Genomic DNA, 27,260 nt, shown 5'->3' with positions numbered 1-27,260 from the left:
AAGATGGCCTTTAGTAGAGTGATGTGCTCTTCCTGTTGGATGTGGGAATTTAAGGAGAGTTTTCACTTTATTGTTGATTATGTTAGCAGTATGTGTGTTTGGTTGTGAATTCGATCGGATCGCATGGATTGTTTGGAACAACAGTTAGAGACAATGAGGAATTTACAAGTGCTCAGAGGGTGTGATGGATAGCTGTTATAGGAAGGGAGAAAAGCCACAGATACAGTCGGGTTAACTCCAGGAAACGTAGGAGGGGTAGGCAGGTGGTGCAAGAGTCTTCTGTAGCTATCGCGATTTCAAACAACTGTGCTGTCTTGGAACATATAGAGGGTGGTGGACTCCCAGGGGAATGCAGCACGGACAGCCAAGTTTCTGGTATTGAGACTGACTCTACTCCAATGAGGGGTATGTCGGCTTCCAAACAAAAAACTGTAAAGGGGAATCTCTAGTCAGAGGTATAGACACGTTTCTGCGGCTCGCAGTGAAAAATCAGAATGGTGTGTTGCCTCCTTGGTGCCAGGAGCATAAATGTCTCAAAGATGGTGCAGAATGTTCTCACAGGGGGGAGGGCCCAGCAGGCGGTACACATTGGAACTAATGACATAGGAAGGGAAAAGGATGTGATTCTGAAGGGAGAATATAGGGAGTTATGCAGGAATTTAAAAAGGAGGGTAGTAAAGTCTGGATCACTCCTGGTGCTACAAGCTAGTGAGGGTAGGAATAAGAGGATAGAGCAGATGAATGCATGGCTGCGGAGTTGGTCCATGAGGGAAGGATTCACATTTTTGGATCATCGGAATCTTTTCTGAGGTACAAGTAACCTGTACAAGAAGGATGGATTGCACATGAATTAGATGAAAATGAATATACTGGCAAGGAGATTTACTAGAGCTGCTCAGGAGGATTTAAACTAATAAGGTGGGGAGGTGGGACCGAGGGAAATAGTAAGATAAGAGATCAGTCTGAAACTCTTAAAGTTGGGAAAGTCAGCGAGTCAAACAGTCAGGGCAGGAAGTAACAAAGCAGAGAACAAGGTAGGATTGATAAATTAAACTGCATTTACTTCAATGCAAGAGGCCTAACAGGCAAGGCAGATAAGCTCAGGGCATGGTTAGGAACGTGGGACTGGGATATCCTAGCAATTACCGAAACATGGCTCAGGGCTGGACAAGACTGGCTGGACAAGCCTAAAGTTCCAGGAAGGATGGAAAGGTTTTTGGGGGTGGGGGGGCAAGACAGGAAGGGGTGTGGTGTTTTTGATAAGAGATTGCATTAATGTTGTACTGAGGTAGGATATTCCTGGGAATACATTAAGGGAAGTTATTTGGTTGGAACTGAGAAATAAGAAAGGGGTGATCACCTTATTGGGATTGTATTATATACCCCCTAATAGTCAGTGGGAAATTGAGAAAAGAATTTGTAAGGAGGTTTCAGTTATCTGTAAGAATAATAGGGTGGTTATGGAGGGGATTTTAACTTTCCAAACATCGACTGGGACTGCATTGTGTTAAGGGTTTAGATGGAGAGGAATTTGTTAAGCATGTACAAAAACATTTTCTGATTCAGTATGTGGATGTACCTACTAGAGAAGGTGCAAAATTTGACCTACTCTTGGGAAATAAGGCAGGGCAGGTGGACTGAGGTGTCAGTGGGGAAGCACTTTGGGGCTAGCGACCATAATTCTATTGGTTTTAAAATAATGATAGAAAAGAATAGACTGGATCCAAAAGTTGAAGTTCTAAATTGGAGGAAGGCGAATTTTGATGGTATGAGGCAAGAATTTTCAAAAGCTGATTGGGGGCAGATGTTCGCAGGTAAATGGATGGGTGGAAAATGGGAATCCTTAAGAAATGAGATAACGAGAGTCCAGAGAAAGTATATTCCTGTTAGGGTGAAAAGAAAGGCTGGTAGGTGTAGGGAATGCTGGATGACTAGAGAAATTGAGGTTCGATCTCAGAATAAGAGGAAAGCATATGTCAGGTATAGACAGGAGAGATTGAGTGAACTCTGAGTGTGTAAAGGCAGTCAGAGTATACTTAAGAGGGAAATCAGGAGGGCAAAAAGGGGACATGAGATAGCTTTGGCAAATAGGGTTAAGGAGAATCCAAAGGATTTTTATAAATACATTAAAGACAAAGGGTAACTAGGAAGAGAATAAGGCCCCTTAAAGATCAGCAAGATGGCCTTTGTGTGAAACTGCAAGCGATGGTGTAGATAGTAAATGAGTATTTTGCATCAGTGTTTACTGTGGAGAAGGACATGGAAGATATAGAATGTAGGGAAATAGATGGTGACATCTTGAAAATTATCCACATTACAGAGGAGAAGATGCTGGATGTCTTGAAATGCATGAAAATGGATAAATCCCCAGGACCTGATCAGGTGAACCCTAGAACTCTGTGGGAAGCAAGGGAAGTGATTGCTGGGCCCCTTGCTGAGATATTTGTATCATCAATAGTCACATGTGCAGTGCTGGAAGACTGGAGGTTGGCTAATGTGGTGCCACTATTTAAAAAAGGTGGTAAGGACAAGCCAGGGAACTATAGACCAGTGAGCCTAATGTCGGTGGTGAGCAAGTTGTTGAATGGAATCCTGAAGGACAGGACTTACATATATTTGGAAAGGCAAGGACTGAATAAGGATAGTCAGCATGGCTTTGTGCATGGGAAGTCATGTATCATGAACTTGATTGAGTTTCTTGAAGAAGTAACAAAGAGGATTGATGAGGACAGAGCGGTGTACATGATGTATATGGACTTTAGTAAGGCGTTCAACATGGTTCCTCATAGGAGAGTGCTGAGCAAGCTTAGATCTCATGTTTTACAGGGAGAACTAGCTGTTTGGATACAGAACTGGCTTGATGGTAGAAGACAGACATTGGTGTTGGAGTGTTGCTTTCCAGATCGGAGGCCTTTGACCAGTGGAGTGCCACAAGGATTGATGTTGAGTCCATTACTTTTTGTTATTTGTATCAATGATTTGGATGTGAACATAGGAGGTAGAGGTTAGTATGTTTGCAGATGGTACCAACATTTGGAGGTGTAGTAGGCAGTGAAGAAGGTTAACTCAGATTGCATTGGGATCATGATCAGATCGGCCAATGGGCTGAGGAGTAGCAGATGAAGTTTAATTTAGATAAATGAGAGGTGATGCATGTTGGAAAAGCAAATCAGAGTACGGCTTGTACACTTAATGGTAGAGTCCTAGGGAGTGTTGCTGAACAAAGAGACCTTGGAGTGCAGGTTCATTGTTGATTGAAAGTAGGTAGATAGGATAGTGAAGAAGGCATTTGGTGTGCTTTCCTTTATTGGTCAGACTTTGAGTTAAGAAGTTGGGAGGTCATATTGCACCTGTACAGGATGTTGGTTAGCCCACTTTTGGAATATTGCATGCAGTTCTGGTCTCCTTCCTATTGGAAGGATGTTGTGAAACTTGAAAGGGTTCAGAAAAGATTTACAAGGATTTTGCCAGGGTTGGAGGATTTGAGCTACATTGAGGGGCTGAATAGTCTAGTGCTGTTTTCCCTGGAGCATTGGAAGCTGAGGAGTGACCTTATAGATGTTTATAAAACCATGAAGGGCATGGATAGGATAAACAGATAAGGTCTTTTCCCTGGGGTGGGGGAGTCCAGAGCTAGAGTGCATAGGTTTAGGGTGAGGGCAGAAAGATATAAAAGGGACCTAAAAAGCAACTTTTTCACACAACATCAGAACTGCCAGAGGAAGTGGTAGAGGCTGGTACAATTATAGCATTTAAAAGACATTTGGGTGGGTAGATGAATAGGAAGAGTTTAGAGGGATATTGGTCAAGTGCTGACAAATAGGACTAGATTAGGATAGGATATCTGGTCAGCATGGATGAGTTGGACCAAAGGGTCTGTTTCTGTGCTATACATCTCAATGACTAGGTTATAGACCAACAGGTGTCTTTGAAAGTACAAGCTTTTGGAGTGCTACTTCTTCATCAGTTAACAAAGTAGCAGCTCTCTGAAAGCCTGTACTTGCAAATAAAGCTGTTGAGCTCTAACCTGGTGTTGTGTGTCCACCCCAGTCCAACATGGGCACCTCTGCATGATACCTTAGTAAAGCCACACAGTGTGCTTTTTAAAGGAGTGGTGCATTTTGGCAGAGCAAATAATTGAACTTATTGCACCATTGACCTGAGAAAACAATGGAATAATGTATTATGACAGACAGCAGGCTCCAAGATTCTTTGATGCAGCACTGCAGGCCTTGATCCAGAAGCTATTTCACATTATACGATACAGGACACACTTCAGGTAAATTTTTGAAGGCTGTGAAAATAGATGGCAGTGTGCAGGTCAATGACAGCAATTTAACCCTGAGTACATGGACACAGTGCAAATGGAGTTTTTGACCTGTCAGACATGGTCAAGGTCAGTGAATGTATCGCCACATGCCATGTCCCATGAACTGTCACTGCTGACTCTCTCTCATACAGCTCAATACACTACACACAATCACAGACCTACCAGCAATCTCTCTGCAGGACTCATACGTGATATTCATAACTTCACCTCACTTACACACACTGAACACTGTTGATGGACTCAAATCCACTTTTCATAGCTTGTACACAGAGTCAACTGTTGAACCATCAACCAAACACACTGAGTGAGACTCTGCCTGGCTGTATCTAACTGGTGAGGGGAAGACACAATTATACATCCAGACTCCAATGGAAGAGATGGTGCTTTTCCATCAATGGAGTGCCATGACCGGCTGCAGTCATTAACAAAGCTAAAGGATCAAATTCAACCTAATATTCCTTCGAACATCCCACTTAAACAACTACTTCTGTTAACTACACGAGATATGGAATAAATCAGTTTCTTTTGTTTCTTCCCTTCCTTTTGAAGTGTTCACTGGCCCTTCAGGAAGACATGATGGCATAGTTGATCAACATAAGAACAATTATGAAGTAGGTGTAGTAATGTGCATGACTTATCTTTACCTGCAACTATATTTTCCCAGAAGCCTAACCTTGTGCCTTTCAGTTACTCAAAGTCTGTGATGTCACTTGGCCTGACAAGTAGGACCATTAACTTGGATACTGACATTGTGTACACTTTAGAAGGTAGAGAAACGGGGAGTTTTTAAAATTTCTTCATGCAAGCTGGGGGTTGCTGCAAAGATCAGCATTTTTGTTACCCATCTTCAATTGTTCTGGGACCCAAAGTGGCAAGCTAGCCCATTTCAGAGGGCCGTTAAGAGCCAACCACATTAATCATGTAGGCCAGACCAGGTAAAGCGGCAGATTTATTTCCCGAAAGGACATTAATGAACCAGATGAACTTTTAAGGCAATTGGTCACCTTTACAACCATGAATGTTCAATTCTAGATTTTAATAACTGGATTTAAATTTGAACAAACTGCCATAGTAGAATTTGAACCAGCATCCCCAAAGACATCTAGATGATGGGTACACTGATGTTACTGCTGTAGCACTCATCTCCTGCCTGATGAGGCATTGAGTACAAATCGCCTTCAGCTTGGGTTCCACTGGGGTCAGCTTGCTGGAAGGTGAGGGTGCGCCCAAGTTCTGGCAAGGATACAGATGAAAAGTTCAAAAGGTGCAACATACAGGAAGAGATTAATAGATATAACTGCAAAGGTGCTTGGTGCATTGGAGCTGCAGGAATACACAAAGGCATAGTCGATCAACATAAGAACAATAAAGAACTGGGAGCAGTAATGTGTATGACTAAGCTTCATCAGCAATTCTGTTTTCCCACAAACTGAATAATCTAGCAACATCTTTGCACATGACATTTCACAGGACTTGCAGACCACGGTGGCACAGTGGTTAGCATTGCTGCCTCACAGCACCAGAGACCTGGGTTCAATTCTGCCTCAGGCGACTGACTGTGTGGAGTTTGCACATTCTCCCCGTGTCTGCGTGGGTTTCCTCCGGGTGCTCTGGATTCCTCCCACAGTCCAAAAATGTGCAGGTCAGGTGAATTGGCCATGTTAAATTGCCTGTAGTGTTAGGTGAAGGAGTAAATGTAGGGGAATGGGTCTGGGTGGGTGGTGGGTCGGTGTGGACTTGTTGGGCCGAAGGGCCTGTTTCCACACTGTAAGTAAGTAAGTAACCATCATTTCCAGCATGGATCATGACCTGATGACACTTCTGGGTTCAACCATGATGTAGTTAAGGACTTGGCTTCCAGTGCAACATAAGGAAGCCTATCGAATATGTTTTTTTTTTAAATTGGGAAAGCATTGTAATATTCCACATAAACACCAAGTGACCAAGCTTAGAATAGAACAGAATATGTTCCATAATAACTGGCACTATTGGATAACTGTGATTACACTCTGCTTCCTTTTGCTCACTTTCTCCAGAGTAATTAAAAAAAAATACTTTTGTGGGATGTGAATATCACTGGCTGGGTCAGCATTTATTGCCCATCCATACTTCCCTTTGAGAAGGTGGCAGTGAGCTGCTTTCTTGAACTACTGCTCTCCACCTGCTGCGGGTTGACCAACAATGCCATTACAGAGGGAATTCCAGGATTTTGATGCCGAGACAGTGAAGGAACAGTGATATACCTGCAAATTAGGCTGGTGAGTGACTTGGAGAGGAACTTTGAAGGTGATGGTATTCCCATATATCTGCTCCCTTGTCCTTCTAGATGGAAGTAGTCGAGTGTCTAGAAGGTGCTGTCTGAGGATCTTTGAATTTCTGCAGTGCAGCTTGTAAATAGTACACACTGCTGCTACTGAGCATTGGTGATGGAGGGAGTGGTAGGCTATTTTGTCCTGCATGGTGTCAAGCTTCTTATGCTGGGGAGTATTTTATCACACTCCTAACATGTGCCTTGTAGATGGTGGACAGGCTTTGAGGAGTCAGGAGGTGAGTTACTTACCACAGTATTCCTAGCTTCTGACCTACTCCTGCAGCTACTGTCTTTTATGTGGTGAGTCCAGTTAAGTTTCTGCTCAATGATGACCTCTAGGATATTGATAGTGGGAGATGCAGTGATTATAACACCATTGAATGCCAAGGGGCATTTGTTAGATTGTCTTTTATTGTCGATGGTCATAGCCTGGCATTTATGTGGCATGAATGTTACTTGCCACTTGTCAGCTCAAGCCTGGATATTGTCCAGATATTTGGACTCTGACTACTACCGGTGTCTGAGGAGTTGTAAATGGTGCTTAACATTGCAGAATCATCGGCATACATCCCTGCTTCTGACCGTATGATGGAGGGAAGGTCATTGATGAATCAGCTAAAGATGGTTGGGCCTGGGACACTACCCTAACAAACTCCTGCAGAGATGTCCTGGAGCAGAGATAACTGACCACCAACAACCATAATCATCCTTTTATGTTTCAGGTATGATTCCAGCCATCAGAGAATGTGCCTCCTGATGCCCATTGATTCCAGTTTTGCTAGGCTCCTTCATGCCACGCTCGGTTGAATGCAGCCTTGATGTCAGGGGGTGCTGTTGCTCTCCCTTCACCTCTGGAATTCAGCTCTTTTGTTCATGTTTGAACCAAGGCTGTAATGAGGTCAGGAGCTGAGTGGCCCTGGCAGAAACCAAACTGGGAGTCACTGAGTAGGTGCTGCTTGATAGCACTGTAAATGACAGCTTCCATTGCTTTACTGATGTTTGAGAGCAGATTGATGGGGGCGGTATTTGGCTGGGTTTGATTTGTCCTGCTTTTTATGTACAGGACATACTTGGGCAATTTTCCACATGTCGGGTAGATGCCAGTGTTGTTGCTGTACTGGAATAGTTTGGCTATGGGAGCGGCAACTTCTGGAGGAACACATTCTGGAGCACAGCACTTCAGTACAATAGCCAGAGAATGGACAAAGCACAGTTTCACCACCTGATATCCAGTCCATCAGGATTGTTATGTTTTCATAAAGTTAAGACCTTGATTAATAATGTCTGACTGAAATATTGAGAAATGAGATGAAGACTCATTTCATACTGAAACACCAACATTGTAGTTCGTCCACTTTTCAATCAAATAATTCAATAATGTGGTGAAGAAAAAATGAAAATTGATTGAATTGAAGTAATATCTGACCATAAAATAATCAATCCATAAATACCAAGAAATTTGTATGTATTTCTGTAGGAACACCATATTGTCATTAACAAAGGAGCATGTACATCAGACATTAAAGTTTAGCTATTTCTAAGTAAGGTAATGAATGAAATATTGTGCATTCCAACATTAAAAGGAATGAAAATCTCTCCCATAAATTAGCTTTGCTTCTATTAGGTCATAGTGAAATTTAGCTGAGACGTTACGAAACATTGCAGACAAATTACTCTTCTACTTATTAGTGCAATTCCTCAATAAAGAATGTAGTTAATTCACGATATCTAATTAAAGCACAAGGTTGACCATTTATTCCGAAAGTAATGGTAACTCCTGGTTGTAATGGTAAACTACTGGTTGTTTTCAATTTAGCTGGCATTTACCTTTTTCTAAATCTTTGTGTTATATTTCACTAGTTGCATTTTTCTTAAATGTAGTGGAAAATATTATTAATATTTTTCTTCTGTCACAATAGCACTCTATAAAAAATTGTGACATAAGTTGTTTTTTTGGATGGAAATTAATTGAGACTTGCACAAACTCAATTGCAAGATTACAATGTGTACCCCTGACTTGCAGCTAACGGTTTTCATATACTTTGTACAGTGACTGAAATTGTCAGAATTTTCAGAATCAAGTGCCACATGTTTTATCAATCAGGAACTCAGTTTTTGATACAGGGCGGCATTTCTGACAATTAACCACAACGAACGAAACAAATTCTTAGGCAACACAAAAATAGGAGCAAGAGCAGACCAACTGAGCCAGTTCAGTAATTCAGCATAATCATCGCTGATCTTCTTTCACAATGTTATATTCTTAACACTCTCCCCATACATCTTTAGCCTTTAGAATTCTATTTGTTCAATGAATTAAAGTATGGTTGAATTGGAAACGTAATTGGAGGGAGCACTGTATTTTGGAAAAGTAGCTACTTGCCACCTTCCTGTTGATAAATCCCTCCCACCTCAATCACCATTGGATAGGGGATTAAATTCTATCCACCTCAATTTCTCCACAGACTGTCTGGCCTGCTGAGTACTTTGAACACTTTCTGTTTTTGTTTCAAATTATCGGCAGTATTTTGCTTCTATGAGAAAAGAATGTACTCCAATTAAACTGTGGCCAACTTTGACCATGATTTAAGTTTTGAATTTGTCAAAGCAAAAGACCTTTTCAGTACATCTTGATGTCTTACTGCTGTATTTAAAATCCGTGTGGAATTGGAGATGCTTCTGCTTTTTTTGTGAACCTAAAACAACTGCCTATTCCAAATGGAATCTGACAGATGGTGACATCTTGTGGCTACAGCTAGGAAAATAGCTTTAATTGCAGACTGGAGAAAAGAAGCTATTCTCCATTAAAATCAAGGTGCACTTTTTTTTATTCTCAAAAACGAGAAGAGTTTAAACATAACTCAAATAAATACAAAAGCCAGTGGAAGGTTTCAAAAGAATGAAAAAGAAACATAAGAAAATGGGAAAAAGAAGGGAACTGGTCAGATAATGAGTTAAATTTGCCCACCATTTGCACCATGTCTACGAAGTTTTTCCAACAGAATAGATCTGATAATGGAAGAAACAAGTTAGATAATTGGAATTTGCTTTTTTTTTAAACAAACACATTCTAGTGATCACATTTATAGGCCTCATTTTAACCTTATATAACTGAACCGATTTTCACTGAGCTAATATCTTCTCCAAAATCCCTCCTGAATCAATTCAGAAGGTGACAAAGGAGCATGACAAACTGCATGAAATTGTCATTTTATTTATCTTGTCAACCGAGAATGGAGTTTATTTTGTCACTGTTACAGACTTTGGAAGAGATGAGACGATTGTTTTTAAGAACAAGGTTCATGACATTTGTGCCACAAATGAAAAACAAAACTTTTCTAGTCATCTTGTTTATGTTACTGAACAGAGTTTAAACAATTCATAATGTGAAAATGTGCAAAACTGCAATATATTAAAGCATGCTGAAGCATATTGAAGATATATCTGAAGGCATTTAGGTTTACAAAATAAAGATTAAAAAGAAAACAACCCTCGGCTGTATTCCACTTTATCGATCAAAGAGACATGTCCAACTATCTCACCATAACGTAACCAGTACTTCTCCTAAAATAAATTAACGGTCTTCTGTAATTACATAGGAACCTCGGTTATCCGAACAAAATGGGCGGCTGTATTTTATTCGGATAATTGATTATTCGGTTAATTGATTCAATGCCTTTTCTCTGAGGCTCAGAGTTTTCTGAAGTTTCCTTTTTCCTTGCTCTGCCTGCCATGCTCCCTCTCTCTGTTCCAGGGTTTGTTTCTGAGCAGATACACACTTGTGTGTAAGGGACCTGCAGCATTGCTGAAGCCTCCCGTGCACCTCCATCAGTTCAATGGGATTGACACAGTGAGCACTTGTTAAGTTTGCTCCCCATTCAGGAGACTAGGCAGCAGCACACTGTGCATGAACTCTCACCCTGCCCACCCAATCCCCGCCCACTCTGCTCCCCCTTCTGCCCCAGCCCCTGTTCGCCCCACTCCCCCCAGTTGCCTCCTGCCCACCCCCCAACCTCATCCAACCCCGCCACCCCCCCCAACCCGGCCCCCGCCCGCCCTCCAACCTTGTCCAATCCTGCCCTCCATCCGCCCCCACCCCTAACCGGTCACCTCCCCCTCCACACCCCCGCGCCCCTGACCCCCATTAGCACCCCCATCAGTCCCCGTCCACTTCCTCTTCCCCCCCCGCCCAGTGCCCCCGACCCAGGCAGCTGGACTGGACTGCTGCTGCCTTTGGGGGGAGTGAGTCTCAAAATAGCACACATACACACACACACAGAGCCAAATACACAACTTTTTACTGCAACATTTTGACAACTTTCACCTTTGCCTGTACAGGACAATGTTGGAGAAATTATCTGAGGAAGGGGGGGGGTTTAAGGTACAGGAAAGTGCGGGGAGAGCCGACAGGGCAGATGGTCAGTCATTTGGAGATGATGCCTGGGCTCCCATCGCTGTCCAGCGCAGTTCTCGGCAGCATTTCAGTAAGCCAAGTTCATTTTTAATCATTGTAAACAAAAGACACGATCAGTGTTGGAAATACCTCTTTGATGTAATGTTTCTATCGGGACCTTGAGATCTTCTTTGGATCATCTGAAATTCAGATATTTGATATTCGGATAATCGAGGTTCCTCTGTATTAAGAACAAATATATTTAAGAAAACAAAATATATTATTCAAGTCTTATCAGTTAAGAACACGTTATGCATTTCATGCATTCGTCAAAACTGGTGTTGTAAATAGTATGCAAGTGCCCATAAATATGGTCAACAATTAACTTCTAGGAGTCAGTGTGTTGCTTAAATACTATGCTTGAAGTTGAACATTGTTGATGCCAGCATGTGACTTGTGTTCCCTGAGATGCCCCAGTATTGATTATCACTGTCACTGTGACATAAGTGTCTACCTATATATATTGTTTTTCATTTATCTTTGACCATTCACTTTTTGGTGCTTCAACAGCAATAACATTGAATCAAGTTTCTCATTAAGTTTCCTTCATTAACATATCCAACTTCTTTGCTTTATATCTTTATAAATACAGAATTCCGGAATTGTTGTGGTGTATGAGGAGTTTCATTGCATCATGTCTGTAATAACTCTCCAACAAGCATTCTGATTTAGGCATTCTCCTGCCTATTCCATACATTTTTGCAAATTAGATAATTATTATGTAAAAACGATGTCCTCTTGAATTCCCTGATTGACTCTGTCTCTACCATACTTTCAAGCAATGCATTCCACTCCGAAGCCACTCACTGTGTGAAACATTTTTTTCCCTTACATCACATTTGGTAAGTTTGCAAATCACTTTAAATCTTTGCTATATCATTTTTGATCCTTATATAAGTGGGAGCAGTTTCTGATCTACACATCCAGATCTTATGATTTTGAGAGCTTTTATCAGATCTCATATCACTCTAAGGAGAACAATGACAACCACTCCACTCTATCCTCATAACTAAAGTATGGAGCTATTCTTGTAAACCTCTTCAGTACTACTGTCTATTCACAATCATTCTTGTGTTGTGGTACCTGGAATATTGTGTAGAGTATTCCAGCTGAGGTCCAACAAATGCTTGCATAAGTTCAGCATAACCTCCTTGCTCACATATTCCATGACCTGTTAATAAAGCCCAGGGTACGTATGCTTTATTAACTAGTTTCTCCATGTGTCCTCCCATCTTCAGTGATCCATGTGCATATGTACCCAGACCGTCTGCTCCTCCACCAACTTAAATTTTGCATCTCATACTTTATATCATCTCTCCATGTTCTTCCTACCAAAATATATAATTTCACACTTCTTTGCACTGAACCTCACCTGCTACCAATCTTCTTGTTCTACCAACTTGTCTATGCCCTTAGGGAGTTCAACACTGTTGTCCGCACAGCTTATAATGCTTCCAAGATTTTGTATCATTTGCAATTTTCCCTACACACCAAGACCCTACAAACTTTCCTCCTGGCAAGAAATATCCATTGATCACTATACTGTTTCCTGTTATTCAGGCCAACTTAATCTCCATGTTGCCTTTGTCCGTTTCAGTCCTTGAGCTCTAACTTTTCTCATATAACTGTTCTGTGGCATGATATTGAAAGTCCATGCATGCTGTATCAACAGTCACCCTCATTGACTCTTTCTCTTACTTCCACAGCAAGTAGTCCATAAAGATTTCCCCTTCAGAAATCCATGTTGGAAATTCATCAACAACTCCTCTGTAACCATGAGACTATGAATTGTAACCGAAATAAGTTTTCCAGAAGCTTTCCCACCACTGAAATTAAACTGACTGGTCATAGAGTCCTGTAGCACAGAGACAAGCCCCTTGGCCCAAACTGGGCCATGCTGACCAAAGGGCCTGTCCACATTAACCCCATTTCCTTGCACTTGGCCCATTTCCTTCTAACCCTTTCCTATCCATGTGTTTGTCCAAATGCCTTTTCAATGTTGTTAATGTACCCACCTCAACTGGCAGTTCATTCCAAATACATACCACCCTCTGTGAAAAACGTTGCCCCTCAGGTTCCCTTTTATTCTTCCCCCTTTAACCTTAAACTGATGTCCTCTCGTTCTCGATTCCCCAACCTTGGGAAAAAGACTGAGTGCATTCACCCTATCCATGCCTCTCATGATTGTATATACATTTAAAAGTTCCCCCCCACCCAAGTCTCCTACACTCAAAAGAAAGATGTCCAAGCCTGTCCAATCTCTCCCTATAGCTCAGACCATTGAGTCCGGGCAACATCCTTGTAAATTTCTTCTGCACTCTTTCCAGTTTAATAACATCCTTCCTATAACAAGGTGACTGAAACTGAATACAATACTCCAATTGCAGCCTCACCAACATCCTGTGCAACTGCAACATAACTTCTCAACTTCTGTACTCAGTGCCCTGACTGATGAAGGCCAGTGAACCAAAAGCCTTCTTCACTGCCCAGTCTACCTGTGACTCCACTTTCACGGAACTGTGAAGCTGAACTCCAAGGTCCTTCTGTTCCATTACATTCCTTAAGGCACTACCATTCTGATGAAACTCCTACCTTGATTTGACTTTCAAAAATGTCAGACCTCACACTTATCTATAATAAAATCCATTTGCCATTTCTTGGCCCACTTCGCCAGTTGATCTAAGTCCTGCTGCAATTTCTGACAACCTTCCTCCCTGTCCATGAGACCATCTATTTTTGTGTAATCTGTAAACTTATTTATCATACCTTGTACATTCTTATCCAAAGCATTGATATAGATAACAAACAGCAATGGGCCAAGCACTGACCCCTGAGGCACTTCATTCATCATACGCCTCCAGTCAGTCAAGCATCCTTCCACTATTACATTCTGCTTCCTACAATCGAGCCAATTTTTGTATCCAATTTGCCAGTCACCCTAGATTCTATGTGATATAACCTTCCAACACATCGTACCATGTGGAACCTTATCAAAGGCCTTATTGAATTCCATTTAGACTACACCTACTGCCCTGCTCTCATCAACCTTCCTGATCACTTAGAGTCATAGAGAAGTACAGCATGGAAACAGTCCCTTTGGTCCAACTCCTCCATGTCGTCCAGATATCCCAGCCCAATCTAGTCACACCTGCCAGCACCCGCTCCATATCCCTCCAAACTCTTCCTACTTCTATACCCACCCAGATGTCTTTTAAATGTTGCAATTGTACTAGCCTCCTCCACTTCCTCTGAAAGCTCATTCCGTACATGTACCTCCCTCTGTGTGAAGAAGTTTCCCCTTACGTCTCTTTTATATTTTGCCCCTCTCACCCTAAAATCATACCTTCTACTTCTGGACTCCCCCACTCCAGGGAAGAGACTTTGTCTATTTATCATGTCCATACGCCTCATTATTTTATAAACCTCTATAAGGTCACCTTTCAGCCTCCGACACTCCAGGGAAAACAACACTCTCCCTGTAGCTCAAATCCTCTAAAGCTGGTAACATCCTTGTAAATCTTTTCTGAACCCTATGAAGCTTCAGAACATCCTTTCAATAGGAAGATCAGAATTGCACACAATATTCCAAAAGTGGCCTAACCAATGTCCTGTACAGCTGCAACATGACCTCCCAACTCCTGTATTCAATGCTCTGACCAATAAAAGAAAGCATGGCAAACACCTCCTTCACTATCCTATCTACCTGCAACTCCATTTTCAAAGAGTGATGAACCTGCACTCCATGCTCCCTTTGTTCAGTAACACTCCCTCGGACCTTTCCCAAAATGCAGCACCTCACATTTATCTAAATTAAACTCCATCTGCCACCTCTCACCCCATTGGCCCATCTGATCAAGATCCCATTGTAACTTGAGGTTACAATCTTTGCTGTCCACAACATCTCCAATTTTGGTGTCATCTGCAAACTCACTAACTATATCTCTGATGCTCACATTCAAATCATTTATATAAATGATGAAAAGTAGTGACCCAGCACTGATCCTTGTGGCACTCCACTGGTCACAGGCCTCCAGTCTGAAAAACAAGCCTCCACCACCATCCTCTGTCTTCTAACTTTGAGCCAGTTCTGTATCCAAATGGCTAGTTCTCCCTGTATTTCATGAGGTCTAACCTTGCTAACCAGTCTCTCACGGGGAGCCTTGTCGAACGCTTTACTGAAGTCCATGTAGATCACGTCCACCACTCACTTCATCAGAGAAGTCTAACAAATTTGTGAGGAATGATCTCCAACTCACAAAGCCATGCTGACTATTCCTAATCAAACCATGTCTTTCCACATGCATGTGTGTCTTATCCCTCAGAATATTCTCAAATAACTTACCTACCACAGATTTTAAGTTTATTGGTCTGTAGTTCCCAGGCTTTTCTTTACATCCTGGGAACTGTAGACTGATTTTTAATTGCTGGGCTTATTCCTTACAAACTTTCTTGATCAAGACTGTATTGTTTGCAAATTTTTAGTCTTCTAACACCTCCCAGAATCTTGGGGAAGACTGAAAGTTTATATCCAGTGCACCTGCAATTTCCAGTCTTTATCAGTCAATATTTTCAGTTACATCCTCTCCAATTCTGGTGCCTTGTCAGCTATTAAATATCAATAATCTATCCAGCACTTAACCCTGATCAATTTTGAACATTTCTAGTATTGGATCTTTTTCTCTGTTGCCATGACCTAGGTAGCACTACCACCTTGGTAAAGACAGATGCAAAGAATTCATCTAACACTGAAGCTATACCCATTGCCTCCATGTTTAAATTTGATTCCAAATCAGCCCTACTCCTTATACCACTCTATTGCTATTGATGTGCATGTAGAAGACTTTGCAAATCTCCATTATTTACCTTCCAGGATCCTTTATAATCCCTCTTTCTTTATTATGCTTTTTCACTTCTCTTCAAACCTTTTGTATTCTACTTGGCAGCTGTCACAAGCATAATTTTTGTTCCTTACTTTAAATTTCTATATTTTCTAAATCAAGGTGTTTTAGAATTGTTTGCCTTCCCTTTCGAGTGAATATACCTTGGATTCTACCTAAACTATCTACTCTTTAAAAGTTACCCATTGTTCAGCTAAAAGTTTTCCCATCAATCCTTTTGTTCCAGCCAATCTGCCGTGATTCCATTCCTGCCCTATTCCAGTCAAAGCACCACCTGTGACTTATTCTTACTGTGAATTGCCTATTGTATTTATCATCATAATCCTAAACCTCATGATCCATTACCACCACCTCTTCAATGCTCCCCATTTACACCTAATCTGCTCGGCCCACCTCATTTCCAAGATCCAGGACCAACTGATTACATACAGTTATAAGAAATTATTCTGAACGCACCTTTAAATTATCATTAGTGATAGTCCCCATTTCCCTTCCCAATTTTAACTACTTTTACAAAGTAGGCATCTTTCCATAATCTTCTTGCATTTTGTTCATGTCCTTCCCACTAGTTTGCTGTCTACAGACTGTGCAAGGCATCCCTTTTGTTCCTTGGATCTAACCTGATTGATTCTAACCTTAATACACACTGGAAGAAAGTCATTTTCCTGCACTGAAATGCTGTCTTTAATCAATTCTGCCACTCCTCCACTTTTTATTAATTTCCTGTCTTTTCTGAGCATTTTGTACTTGATCAAGACTGTATTGTTGCAATTTTGAAGTTTCTGAGACCCCCCAGAATCTTGGGAATACTGAAGGTTTATATCCAGTGCACCTGCAATTTCCAGTCTTTATTCAGTCAATATTTTCAGTTACATCCTCTCCAATTTTGGTGCCTTGTCAGCTATTAAATATCAATAATCTATCCAGCACGTAACCCTGATCAATTTTGAACAATTCTAGTGTCAGATCTTTTTCTCTGTCCCTTCCTTGAGCCAGATCTCTGCTGTTATCACCACAACACTATACTTCCATATGGCAATCTATGTCTGTAACTCCCGAACCTTATTTGCTATATTTCATGCATTCATGTATTTGCATTACAACTTGCTTTCATCTTCATTTTTCTCCCTTACTCTAACTAGACTATTGGCTTTCTGTTCTGTACAGATTAAATTCCCTACAGTGTGAAAACAGGCCCTTCAACCCAACAAGTCCACACTGACCTTCCGAAGAGTAACCCACCCAGACCCATTTCCCTCTGACTAATGCACCTAACACTATGGGCAGACTAACATGGCCAATTCACCTGACCTGCACATCTTTGGACTATAGGAGGAGCAGATACGGGGTGAATGTGCAAACTCCACACAGACAGTCACCTGAGGCTGGACTTAAACCCAGGTCCCTGGCGCTGTGAGCCACCATGCCACCCCCATACAAAAGCTGTCTCTCTCCCCAAGAATTTTGTGCACCCTGGTACTTTTGTCTAATCTATGTTTGAATCCTAAACCCCTGTTGAATTATTTTCAAGTCCTCCAAAACAGTATTAGAACAATCCAATACAAGGAGATCAGTACCAGTTATGTTCAGAAGCAACCAGTCTACCTTATCTAGGAGCTGCTTTCCCCAGAGCCAATCCAAGGAATCTAAAGCTCTATCCCCGCATCAGCTTTCCAAAAAAGTAATCAGATGCCTTATCCTACATTTTGTGCAATCCTATGCATGTAGAAATAAACTGGATTACTACATTTGAGGTCCAGCTTGCAAACTTTATACCTAGTGCCCTAAATTCTGATTGAAGGACAATATTTAACCCACGTAACCCTTCCACCCCTCCAACCTTGGCTTTCCTAAGAAAGCGGTATCAACATGGACCACAACTTCTGGCTGTTCATCCTCCTCCTAAAAAATACCCTGTTGTTGCTCTGTGATATTTTTAATCCTAGCACCAGGGAAGCAAAATGCCACCTGTAATTATATCTACAGCCATAGAAACACTCATCTATTTCCTGAATAAATGCATTTCTTATCATTATTACTCTTCCTTTCTTCCTCCTCCCCTATGTCCAAACTATTCATGGTGCTACAAATGTAGCTCTGGTTGCAATCCCTCTGTGTAGACTGCTCTCATTAGCTTCCAAAACCTTCTGCCCTAAAAAAGAGCCTCTGATTTTCCCTCCAGGATTACTCAATATTATCTTGTGAACCATGGAGGACAGGGAAACCCCTGTTTTGATTCCCAGTCAGTGCTGGATTAGTTGATCTCTACTGGGTCATCTATATGCTTCAGTTTAACTAAGAATTCCATTGGTACTGCATGAAAGATCAAATCAATACTCTCACTCTGATCATCAAGACTGCTAAAATTGTGTAGGTACATGCATCTGGCACTTGCTTGAATATTGCAGAGTACATGAGTAATGATCACTTCATTTACATGCTGGAGAGTTTCCATTTCTGTGGGACCTGATCCGAGTAAAGAAAATGACATTGTTTGTAGTGTGATTAGGCTGCTGGTTTGCTACCAACTGATGTTGTTAAGGAGAGATGGAAAAGAGAAAAGATGTGATGTGGCATAAACGTTTTTGCTCATTGCTGCCAATGTACAATACAGCTGACAAGCCCTCAGAAAAAGCAGCATTGCCATTCATTATGCTTGCATTGTCCCTGAGGTTTGCTTCAGCAATCTGCTTCTTCCCTGCAGCAAATTAAAGCTCAAAGTCCTCAAAATATCATGCAATGAACTTATGGCCTGGTCATCATTCCTAAGTGACAAACGTTTCTGTCATAAGGTAGTGATGTGTGTGTTTTTTTAAAGTCCTCTTTAAAATATTGCACCTGAAGCCCTAGAAGAAGACTGAAGTCTTGACAAGACTTGAAAAATGGGCTATCTTTAAATCACTGGAAATGAATTGAGTGAACATGGAAGTGTAGGTTCTGCTTTGATAAGAAGATGATTCAAATGTAAATTTTGACAGTATTCGATGTTATTCTGCCAAGAGTCAGCACAATTTTCCTTAATATCTGTCCAGAGACTGGTTGATGCTTTGTAGGTTAATAAATAAATGATGATACAAAATGGATTGATATTAAAAATGTTCCATTGATGGAAAGAGTCATGTTTTGAAACTGTAAAGGGAATTTGATATCAAAAAATCATTGTTCATTATCCTATTTAATTCAAATTAAGGTTCATTCAAAGGCTTTTTAGTTCTTGTGCATACTTCATTTTCTAAACAAATATTTTTACTCCCACGTTGTGTTTAGATGATTCGTATCCACTGAGGATTCCTCGTGCAGAAACCATCCCCAGTTACAGCTCACAGCACTGACAAATACTTCCCAAAACTGGAACATTTTCAATGGCTCTGCTTCAGACTGTGACACTGAACTTGCTCGACGAAGCAACGAAACATGCAAGAGGAATATGGAATGAAATGGACCGGGGCTTGAAGGATATTTACAGCCTCTTTTCTTTTACAAATTCACACTTCCTCTTCAAGAGTTGGAGTAACTCAAAGGGGAAGGAGGATTGAAGACAATGAATAGAAAGGGAGGTTTGCTTTTTCTAAAGATTTTGAGCTTGTGTTCCAAAAAGTACAGCATCATTTCCAACCATGACAATCAAGTATTTTTGTTAAACATGAAGCTTCAAGACTGTGCTGATTGACCAGCATCACAAAAATCCTTATTTTTAAAGTAACAATGCATTCATCACCTGCCATTAAATCATGGCACTGTACAGACATGTGGTTGGATATTGTGGTGCTGTTTACAGATGATTACAGATACAATTGTTTCGCTAACACAGGTTTATTTTTAGGCTTTAGTTAGATAAAAAATATAATCTTGTGCTTTTCCACATGTGTCTAAGGTCCACAAACTAATCGGCATTACAATGCTATTGTTTTGACAGCGGTTTAATTATTTTTGGAACACAATTGCCAATCCAGTAATGAAAACTCACTCAGAAGAACAATTCCTGAGGTTCAAGATTTTGCAAAGTGAAATTTTAGTGAAGAATGTTTGATAGCTTTTTATGCATTAGGTCATAGTCTTCAGTGGTTTGAAGAAAATTGCTCTGGACTTGGACTATGTCTACCACTTACTGTCTTTAAATATCGGTCACTAGCATGACATGAGGTAGACAAGACTTAGTGGACTCAATCATTCTAAATATTAACACTAGAATAAACAAAATGGAAGTTCTAAATGTAGCACCCAAACTGAGTGAGCTTTCTGAACCATGGTAAATCAAAAATTAAAAAAAGTTTGTTTCATGAAGAACATAGAGGGAACAAAGGAATAACAAGTGGAATTGTATGCTGCTAAAGTTAAAAGAGCTGCAAAAATTGATGTTCTGAAATTTAAATGACAAAAATATTCAGATCAATCAACATCTGAAAGTATAATGCTTGGGTTGGAGTTATTGTCAGCACTGGGTTGCTGCAGTGAAACTCGAATGGTATTTATATTGAAATATCCAGCAAGTCCATAGAAGCAACTGAAAATAATCAACCTAATTTTAACTGAATTAGCCCCATTATCGGTAGGTTAGCCCTGCAAACTGGAGCCAATTCAGATTGGGCACCCAATTTACATTAACCAGTTTTACATACGAATAATTTCAAAGGAGGATTAAATGCAGGTAAGATCTAATTGGGCACTGATTTGTAGATCTGAAAAATGTGTTGCTGGAAAAGCGCAGTAGGTCAGGCAGCATCCAAGGAGCAGGAGAATTGACGTTTCGGGCATAAGCCCTTCTTCAGGCTCATGCCCGAAACGTCGATTCTCCTGCTCCTTGGATGCTGCCTGACCTGCTGCGCTTTTCCAGCAACACATTTTTCAGCTCTGATCTCCAGCATCTGCAGTCCTCACTTTCTCCTAACTGACTTGAAGATACTCAGTACTCATTAAGTGGTTCAAAGCAAAACCAGGGCTAATAAACACTTACAGAAGTCCCTTTACAGTAGCTTTCTGGTACAATAAGATTTATATCATAAAATGAACTGACTGATCACATCACTCTGGTATTTGAAGAGAGAGATCTTAGACATGGCACTAGAGTGCTGTATTGATCATCTACAATGTAGAGATGCAAATAAAAGAATGTTGCAGTATTAACAATTGAAGATTCTTACTTAAGGAGCTGGCAGCCTCAGCGACAGTGTATGACCAGATACCAACAGCCCTAAGATACTCCAAACTGGTATATCAATCCATCCATATTGACTTAAAGCACAAGATAAAGATGACTTATCATGATTGGTCACTGTGATCAAAGGTCTTTAATGGTTTCCAGTTTGCACTCAGAATCCCTTTCATAAATGATTATCTGTCACTAATGCTTCAAGTCTGAGGGCATTTTTGCAGAGACAAAGCTTGCAAACTATTTTGTCCCACACACCAGCAGAATTCACTGATGGAAAGACGCAGAATTGAGAAGACCGCCATCAATTAACTAGATTCTGACACTTATCAATGTCCAGCCTGTTCAGCAACAGCACTAACCACTTGAGAGTTCCAGGATATTTATAATATTGAGGCTCAGTATAACGATGTTCAGTATTTCCTAATCAACCTCCTGGTTCAGAGATAGAGACACTACTACAAGAGCACCTCTGAAATGATTCTATCAAACTTGAAAAGAAAAACAACCTAAGTTTCTAATTAACCAGTTCACAAATGTTATTATACATCTCTGGAGCAGGAAGGACTTGAACCTGGGTCTTTTGGACCAGAAATAGGGATACTACCACTTCTTCACAAGAGCCATGAAATATGTGCTCAAAACAGAGAAGAATGAGGATCACATGTTATGTAATTCTGTGTGAAAATCTATGAAGAAAGACCTATTTGATGAAAAATGAAAATCTAGCAATTCAGTTATACTGAGCAGCGACATTATCTTTATGATTAGTGTGTCTAGCAATGTGAGTTTAATAATTGGTTAGGTCAAAATCGTTCGGTACAGCTTAATGCAATTTAACATTTACATTTCAAAAGTGTATTTGCATATGCTGTCCTGCAAAATAGCAGCAAAAATAGTGTTATGGCAATAAAGCTTTTGAAGCAACTGCTCCAGGGATATAGTCTGCCTGAAACTTTCACACTGATGGAGCAAATTCAACTTCACAAAACTTGCAAAACATCAACTTAGCAAAGAAGTCCTCACTTCATATGCAAACCATATTTAAGCCATCACAGTTGACAGAATTTATGCTTACCAAGACTAAGCAAAGTGATCTGTGATTGGTGAGAATATTAGAAATTACACAATCTCTGGGAGCTAAACTTTCTGTCAGGACTTGGGAAAACATGGTTTATGTGATGTGGTGTCTACTACATTTAGGAGAACAGCCATAAACTGGATGATGCCCTGCTAAACATCTCTGTTCTATCTGGAAGTGTGAATTAAAGCTTGACACTTTAATTCTCCACCTTGTTCCCACTTCAACAAATCTGTCCATGGCCTGTTGCAATATTCCATTGAAGCTCAATATATATATATTCAAGGAAAAGTATCTCATTTTCCCACCAGGCTCTCTGCAGCCTTCTGAATTTAACTTGAGTTTGCTTTCTCTATATCCATTTTTTTGGTGTGGAGGAGCAGGTGTTGGACTGTGTGGGCAAAGCTAGAATCTCACAACACTAGTTATAGTCCAACAGGTTTATTTGGAAGCACTAGCTTTCAGATCACTGTTCCTTCATCAAGTACCTGATGAAGGAGCAGAGCTCCGAAAGCTGATGCTGCCAAATAAACCTGTTGGACTATAACCTGGTATTGTGTGATTTTTTTAACTTCGTCCATTTTTTGGTCTTTGTTTTTTCTCTTATTCCTTTATTTTACTTCCAGATGACAGCCTTTCTGATCCTGACATCACCTCTCCCCTGGATTGTTGATTTTCGATTGTCCCATTACCACTCTTGTGTGAAACATTTGTCATTCAACCTATTCCCCTCTCCACTTGTCACAAGTCTCATTTTTCTTCCCTCCCACTCATTCAAAACCCAATCTGTTTCTAACTTTTCAGACTATTTGCATTTGCCAGAATCTCAAAAGCACAACCCGAGGAGCAAAAAATCACTAACACCGACTTGTGGATTTTTACATTTAACTGCATAGACACAAAGTGTTATTTTCTTTGCCTATGTGACTTCTGATTTTGTTCAAGTGAATGAATATTATTTTAATACCAGGCTATAGTCCAACAGGTTTACCTGTATTTAAAATCACAAGTTTTTGGAGCAGTGCTCCTTCATCAGGCGAAGCCTTCACTTGTCAAAAGAGCTGTGCTCTGAAAGCTTGTGATTTTAAATACACCTATTGGACTATAGTCTGGTGTCATGTAACTTCTGACTTTGTCCACTGCAGTCCAACACGGGCATCTCCACATCATATTCATTTGTATGCTTTCATAGATAATTTCAAAATAGTCCAAATAAACTATTTTTCAAGGAGATAAAACACTTACATGAATACTTCAGTAGAGAGAGTACCTGACACATATGCAAAGCATTTAATTAACATGTACTTTATTTGTGTACAGTTCAGAAATTATTGTTCAAAAACATTGAGACTGTGAAATGAACAATTTAAGCAAGTTATTTTTCACAATGCAGATCAGTCTCCACCTGATACAGTAAGTTCTCATTCGTCGTTTTTGGGAAGGTTTTGAATTGCATGATGAAAAGATAAATTCATTTGCAATGTTCAGAGAGAAAAAGGTTACATTTTAGAGATGTACATGCTACAGAGAGAATGATGGGATGAAGTAACTAGCTCCATTTTAGTTTATGATTACTTTCAAGAAAATGTTTAGAACTATTTGATTATCTAAATAAATTAACCAGGTCTCAGTGCTTAAGGAAAGACAATGTTTTTGAATCTTTATTTTTCACAGCTGCATCCTCACATCCTCTCTAGTGCTCCCAGACCCTGACACGTAATGCCCCACCCTCATCATGCACATATTCCTATTTCTTGTCACGAGTGCAATATTTGTTAAGCTGGTCCCTCACTCTTGCCCCCAAACCTTAATGCTTATTTCTACAGCTTGGCAGATAACATGACTCCACCAAAAAGAAAAGTGAATCTCCACGTTGTCCAGTTGCTAATTTTACCAAATGCCAGGTTTGCTCTTTACAGTGTGGTTAAATAATTATTTTATATTCATATCACACCTTTCATGACCTTAGATTAGCTTAGATTAGATTATTTTACAGTGTGGAAACAGGCCCTTCGGCCTAACAAGTCCACACCGACCCGCCGAAGCGCAACCCACCCATACCCCTACATTTACCCCTTACCTAACACTACGGGCAATTTAGCATGGCCAATTCACCCTAACCTGCACATCTTTGTGACTGTGGGAGGAAACCGGAGCACCCGGAGGAAACCCACGCAGACACGGGGAGAACGTGCAAACTCCACACAGTCAGTCGCCTGAGTCGGGAATTGAACCGGGGTCTCTGGCGCTGTGAGGCAGCAGTGCTAACCACTGTGCCACCGTGCTGACCTCAGGATATCTGCAAATTCTTTAAAGGAACAAAACATTTTGAATTACCGTACAGTTGGGAAAAGTTACATCTGATTTGTGCACAGCAAGTTTCTAAAATCAATACTTTTACAAAGAAATTGATATTGGTTGGAGAGAACAACTGACCAGGACACCATGGACGGTACCCCTGATTTTCTTTGCATTCTGTAACACTTCATGTGCATAGACCTGGTGGCAGGGGTGTGAAATTTGGGTCTTACTTTAATAATCTATTAGAAAAACAATGGATCTGAACCTACCAGGTTAGAGAGGCTCTGTGATGTAGAGAAAATGGTGGAAGTGGCCTGGAATAAGTGCTGCCTGTGCACATGGCCCATCCTATTTCTCTGCAGCAGAAATGGAGTTAACTCAGGCTTCATGGATACATGGTTCCCAAAGACAGCTGACAACTAAATGGTCACTGGTTATGTCCAATTTTGGTAATCTCACTGGATAGAGCCTGAAGTGCACAGCTCAGAGCAAGTCTGTTCTCAATCCATTTTGCTTGGAGAGTCAGTTTACCCCTTTGGAAAGCTGATGTGCTCTTCTGATCAAAGTCTCAAGATACTTTGGAGATAGAGGCCAGGCATCCTTTGGGAAACATTTCAGGTGCCCCTTGGTGTGGTATCAGATCTGCTTTGGAGGCATTAACTATACAATGGTTTATGTGCAAGAAATTTGTAAAACTCTTAGAACTGCAATATCTGTCATGAAGTTTTAATCCTGTTAAGAAGTGTGAAGACTTGTCAAAAAGTATCAACCTTCAAAGACCTGTTAAAATGTGTTTTTTATCTATGACAGTGCTTTCCTCAATAGAATTTAATTTGCGATAAGGAACCTTAAATAACAAATGCATGGATGTTCGTGAATTCTGGGTGAGTTGGCATGTTTGGTGAAGTAGAACATGGTTGAGTGTAAATAGGCATTAAGTTGGCATGAGAAGAGGGAAACCCAGTTCTCAAAGTCAAATTCATAGTGCTGAAAAGTCTCCCACCTTCGTGCATTGATGACCCCTCCTTGGTTGTTTAAGACTGATGTATCCCACTTTAGTTCATAAAGTACAAATGGTGCTACAAACCCCACTCCTTAGTTACACTAGATCTTCTGAATCCTTATTCAACAGTTACGAAAAACTAGATTCCAATCTTTTACCACGCATATCTTATATGCCATCTTACTACCCTATGATAAATTTTAAAGGGTAGAGGTGAAAATTAGGTGCATTGATAAAAGATCATACAATAATGATGGCCTGCTGGATTATTTTCATGTAAAGCAAGTAGAATTATATAACTCAATTCCATAACAGCGTCAGAAATTCTAAAGTTTATCTGAATTAAACAAAAATTGTTTTATTCAGTCACTGTAAATCAATGGCTCTGATAATGCATGGATTTAAGCTTTTTGGGACATATATCAACAATGGGAGTTCCACTGCACTGAACATAACAGATTGCGGTGCCGAAAATTGCCAGAAAATTATAAAATTACCTAGATTCCCACAGGGAATACTTAAGGAATGGCTTTAAATGATGGGCAGCATTAACTGCTAAATGCAGAGAAGTCCAATAACATAGGTATCATGATCATTACAATATTGTACTCCACGTAGAACGTAATTCCTTTGCTAACACCCAGTGTGTGCATTAAACATTTTAAAGACATCATTTGAAATCAGTAGAGCTTATGGTGCAGTTAACTCATGGATGTGTTGACTTAATAAGTGCCATATAACTCAGAGGATATATAAAGAACTCAGAAGATAGATTCAAACAAATCAGTACCTACCTCCCTTTTTCCATCATCTTTTCCAAGCCCAGAAAAACCCAGTCAGCAGTTGTCAAATTTAGCTTAAGTTCCCAACTATATTGTGAAAATCTGATTTAAACGCCCATTTCTCCAAGATAAGATTCTTGTATGGCACTTTACTCATTACCATATAAGTGATAATAGGTACATTGATTTGGGAATGTGTTCCCTGCTTTTGTTTTTCCAAACAAAAACAGAGTTTAACAAAAAAAACCTTGAACCTTGTTCCCACCCTAGGGGAGTCAACACGAGTAGCAATGATGCCTTTCATGGCTACGTCATCTGTAATGTCCCCTTTAATGTACGACAATGTACATCAAGATTCACAAATTCTAATATTTCCTCAATCATCTGTCAATTCTTGACTCTCAACACAGAAGAGTCTTCTGTTCCTCCTCTATCCCATTGCTCTTCTCTGAAAGTATGAACTCAATTCCTCTAGTACTGGCTGTATTTGGCATCACACTATTATCACCACATCTATTGGTGTCAATTGACTATTTGTGTAGCTGGCATAAGAAAGTTTAATTTTAGTTTGATATGTAGACTGGAATATTGTAATCTTACGATTTGGGTGAGAGTTAGGGCTATCCTCTCACTCGAACTCTGATCTCACTAATTGTCCATGTGTCTGCTTGGGACATCTTCCTGGAAGCAGTCATTTTAAAAGACCCTTTCTTGTTCTGCCGTTCGTGTAAGGATGGCCAACAGGTTCCTGAGACTGCAGCCCAATCACAGAGCTGTGCATTAGAAGGATAGCACCCTCACCTGGAGAGGGGTGGGCATGCAGCCACTGCAGGAAGGGTCCCTAAACACATCTATATGTTGAGATGCCCACTGAAGAGGCATGCACTTCCCTTATAAAGAGGTGACCCCACAGCTGCCAGGCCAGAAACAGTAGGCATAGGTTGAGCTTGGA

The 27,260-nt window shown here is 40.5% G+C and overlaps 1 protein-coding gene across 1 annotated transcript in view; it reads left to right on the top strand.

The window, feature by feature from the left end:
* LOC140463195 (docking protein 5-like) overlaps positions 1-20,698 on the top strand; it is a 447,686-nt gene extending 426,988 nt beyond the window's left edge. The window contains exon 8 of the mRNA XM_072556986.1: positions 19,260-20,698. Within this exon, the coding sequence (XP_072413087.1) occupies positions 19,260-19,324 (65 nt within the window). The 3' untranslated portion in view covers positions 19,325-20,698. The remainder of the gene's footprint in view (positions 1-19,259) is intronic.
* The last annotated feature ends 6,562 nt before the right edge of the window (positions 20,699-27,260 follow it).

The sequence above is a fragment of the Chiloscyllium punctatum genome, chromosome 37, assembly GCF_047496795.1.
Source record: "Chiloscyllium punctatum isolate Juve2018m chromosome 37, sChiPun1.3, whole genome shotgun sequence".
Taxonomy (NCBI): Eukaryota; Metazoa; Chordata; class Chondrichthyes; order Orectolobiformes; family Hemiscylliidae; genus Chiloscyllium; species Chiloscyllium punctatum.
The sequence above is the reverse complement of the archived record's forward strand: the minus strand, read 5'-3'. Positions and strand labels throughout refer to the sequence as shown.